The sequence below is a fragment of the Coniophora puteana genome (assembly GCF_000271625.1).
Source record: "Coniophora puteana RWD-64-598 SS2 unplaced genomic scaffold CONPUscaffold_60, whole genome shotgun sequence".
Lineage (NCBI taxonomy): Eukaryota > Fungi > Basidiomycota > Agaricomycetes > Boletales > Coniophoraceae > Coniophora > Coniophora puteana.
The window spans coordinates 1-4,324 of record NW_006913112.1 but is presented as its reverse complement, the minus strand read 5'-3'; the positions used below and the strand labels follow the sequence as shown (position 1 = coordinate 4,324).

General features: G+C 48.6%; 1 protein-coding gene across 1 annotated transcript; it reads left to right on the top strand.

Annotated features, from left to right (window-relative positions):
- Positions 1–2,087: 2,087 nt before the first annotated feature.
- CONPUDRAFT_35622 (uncharacterized protein) lies at positions 2,088–2,357 on the top strand (the record flags this gene model as incomplete). The annotated part of the gene is made up of 1 exon (XM_007777785.1): positions 2,088–2,357. A coding segment is annotated over one exon (270 nt), but the record flags the coding sequence as incomplete, so codon positions are not given.
- Between the last annotated feature and the right edge of the window lie 1,967 nt (positions 2,358–4,324).

Here is a 4,324-nt window from a genome sequence, read left to right as displayed (position 1 = left end):
AGAAATACATCAATTGCTGCGACAATTTCAAAGTATGCAGATATGGGTTGTATAACTTGCATCTGAGCTGTGGAATATTTGTGAGGATAAACTGTATTATTCATGTTGGGAGATGAATAAAAGACATCATGTCACTCCCGACATGTCCGAGACGTCGGATACCTGGGCACTGCCCAGACATGCGTAGAAACTGCGCATGAGGCTCCTGTGTGGAGCGATTACTAAGAAAAGCTCCTAAAAAGTAAATAGAAGCCCCTGAACATGATCCGATGCCAATCCGAGCAGACAAGTCCAAGAGACTAGTAATATATTAGCAATCCGTAGAGGAGAGTACTCCTAATAGCCCATACAAACGAAAGACTAGTATAAAAGTAGTCTAGAAGTGAAGCAAAACTTTACAAGCGCAGACACCTCACATCCGCGCGAACCCAACAGGTTATGAGCCCCGCACGCTTGTAGCTGCATCTTCACTCTTCATGTCGTCTACCCCGTCCCACTCCGACTCAAGCGACGACGAGCGCGGTCCATCTCCATCAACCACGCCGAAGAAGAACACGGCCTTAACCGGCCCGAAGAAGGCCGTGATCGCAACAGCATCAACATCAAGGGCAGCGGCTCCCACGGCCAGGAACGCCAAGCCGGCTACCACCGACAAGGGCAAACAGCCGGCGCACCCCACTATGAGCACGCGCAGGAACCCGGCCCCACAGATCGCACTGCCGATCGCCGAATCTATGGACGACGACGCCGCCGCCCCACAGCCGCCGGTCCGCCCCCCTCTCGATCACTCGGGCAAGGTCCAAGTGGCCGTCCCGTTAAAGAAGTCCGACCCGTACGAGGTCATGGTCGCGTGCCTACAGAGCCAATACCAAAAGGTAACGGCAATGTCGGGCACCGACAAACTCCGAAAAACAAAGGAGAATGGCAACAACTGGTGGTCCTGGAAACGGCGTGCGATTAGCATGTTCGAGGTCACCGGGTGCCTGAAAATAGCCAACGGTGATTGGCCGGTCACGCTTTGCCGGACCGAAAAAGATCAGATCCTTTGGGAGATGCGCGATAGCGCCGCCAGATTTATTATTAATAATTCTATTTCTGATGAACTACTTCCCTACGTCAGAGATCGAGACCCGGTGAACCCGGACCGTATGCTCACGGCGCATGAGATCTACGATCGGCTCAAAGCCAACTTCGAAGTCCAATCGGGACAGCAAGCAATCACTATCTATCGCGAAATGGTCAATATGAAGGCCAAGAATAGTACCGACATGCAGACCCATATCGGGAAGCTCGAAGATCTGCGCGCACGCTTCGCTGCCGCATCCGGTAACACGCAGCGCGTGGACGAGCCAAATTTCCAGAATATCATCCTTGCGTCACTTCCCGAGTCGTGGGATGGCTGGGCCTCGGGATTCATCGGGGTCCAGGACGCTTCTGGCGGTGTCATGTCTCGCTCCACCGAAGACCTAGTCGCCGCGGTCTGGAAGGAGTGGATCCGCCGGAAGAAGACCGTCGACCCTGACGATTCCGATTCCGACTCCATGCGCCCGGCTAAGAAAGCCAGGAAGGGCAGATCAGGGGGCGGTGACCAAAAAGGCAAGTACTGCCACACTTGCAAAACTACTTCTCATTGGTACGCTTCTTGCACAGCCAAGAACGTTAATCTATGCGAGTACTGCGAGAAGCCCCATAAGGGGGACTGCTACGCCAAAATCGGATATCCGGACTGGTGGAAAGGTAAAAAGGTCTCCCTAAAGGGGAAAGAGAAGGCCGACTCCGGCGGAGATAGAGGCACAAAGAGGAAGCGAGGCGAAGCCTCAATGTCCGAGGACACTAAAATAGCCGAGGAATTAGTAGTTAACACTACATCTACCCCTACTTCTGACGAAGATGTACACATGGGGGAATCTTCCCAATACACTGGTTGCTTCTATTGCTGGGTGAGCGATTCGGGCACGACGTCACACATATGCGCCGAGAGACGCGCGTTCATTAATTACAAACCAATACAAGGTATGAAAGTGAACGGAATTAGCGGCCCGGTCATACAAGTACCTGGAAAGGGAACTGTGTGCCTGAAATCACACGTGGATGGCCACACGATTAAAATTATACTACACGACGTTCTCCACATGCCGTCGGCTTCTAAGAACCTGATATCAGTGTCTAAATTAGATGAAGCCGGAGGCCGTGCCATATATGGAAACGGAAAAGTCCGGCTTCTAAGTCCCGCCGGCAATACGTTAGCTGTGGGCACTCTTCGCAACCGACTTTATTATTTTGATTGTGAACCAATAACAAAAGAACATGCTTATATAAGCGACGAACCGTGCGCACGAACGTGGGCTGACTGGCACAAGCGCTTTGGCCACATTAGTGTTCCCGCGCTAAAAATATTATCAAACGAAGATTTGGTCGAGGGACTAAAAATATCCCCGAGCCCAGAACACTTTGGTTGCGACACGTGTACGGAAGCAAAAATGACACATACGTCTTTTCCAAAGCAAGCCAAAAATAGAGCTACTAATCCCGGTGATCGGATCTTTACCGATCTGTGGGGACCAGCACGTGTGGCTTCCATACACGGCCACAAGTACCTTATGTCTATTATTGACGACTGTACGAGAAGAGCGGAGGTCTTCCCACTGAGAAACAAGTCAGACGCTCCACAAATACTCAAAAACTATATTCTAAACGTAGAAAGACAATGGGATTTTAAAGTTAAACGAGTACGATCGGATAATGGTCGGGAATATATTAATAACCCACTACAAAAATGGTGTGACGACCGAGGAATCCTACTCGAAATAACCGCTCCATATGGGCATGCCCAAAACGGTGTTGCCGAGAGATTCAATCGCACGATCACAGATATGATGCGTGCCATGATCGTGGGACAAAGTCTCCCACAGTTCCTCTGGTCGCAAGCTGCTGTTCACGCGGCGTACATCCGAAATAGATCATTTTCCCGCGCTCTGCCCGGAATGACTCCGACCGAGAGATGGTCTGGGGAAAAGCCAAATATATCACATTTTGCCGAATTTGGGACTCCAGTCCATGTACTGGACGAGTCCCCTGGCCTGTCAAAATTACAACCACGTGCTAAGAAGCAGCTATTTATGGGTTTCCACGAGGGACCGAAGGCTATAAGATTCTACGACGCGCACTCGAGAGCCATTAGAGTTTCCAGGAATTTCAAATTCCCATATATGGAAAATGCTTCCTCGAATGCTCGGCGCGAGGGGGACTATAATCCCACGGAACCAATAAACACACCTTCACATCCAAAAAAGCGAACATTGGAACCCGATATAGAAATCCAGGAACCAAGGCGAAGCAAACGCCCAAAAATAGCGCAGGATTATAATAAATTGCACGAGGGAGAACCCATCCCTGAGCTTATTGAGTTCACCGAAGAAAGACCGGACGACGGGCAATTACTCATAGAAGAATATCTATATTTGGCATTTAATGAAGCAAATATGGCAGATGACGATCCAAAAACATTGGAAGAAGCCAAAAGTAGCCCAGAATGGCCACATTGGGAAAAAGCGATCAAAGCCGAACTCGGCCAACACGTGGAATACGGCACGTGGGAAAAGAAGCCATGCCCCACCGATCGAAAACCGATCGGGAATAAATGGGTCTTTGTACGCAAATATGGAAAAGAGGGGGAGCTTCTCAAACACAAAGCTAGATTAGTGGCAAAAGGGTTCTCCCAGATCCCCGGTTTAGATTTTACTAGTACATTCTCACCGGTGGTAAGATTAGAAACGCTAAGAATAATATTAGCTGTAGCAGTAGCAGAAGACTGGGAAATCCAGCAAATGGACGTAAAAGGCGCTTACCTAAACGGGAAGCTAAAAGAAGACGTCTACATGAAACAGCCGCATGGCTTCGAAGATGGCACAAAACGTGTCTGTAAATTAATCAGAACTCTATATGGATTGAAACAATCTGGAAGAGAATGGAACATAGAATTAAACCAGAAATTAACCGAAAAAGGGTTTACACGCCTAACATCGGATTCCTGTGTATACATTCGAAAAACACCAAACTCGTGCGAAATTATTACGGTTTGGGTCGATGACCTATTATTATTTGCTAAAACAAAAAATCGCATGCAGGAGCTAAAAGAGGAATTAAAAACTCTATTTGAGCTCACTGATCTCGGTGAACCAAGCAAAATTGTAGGAATCGAAATTACACGAGACCGATCAAAAGGCACACTAAAAATAACTCAAACGAAATACATAGAGTCCATTCTACAAAAATGGGGACTCGAAAATGCGGACAAAGTGGCGACGCCAATGGACGTCAAAAC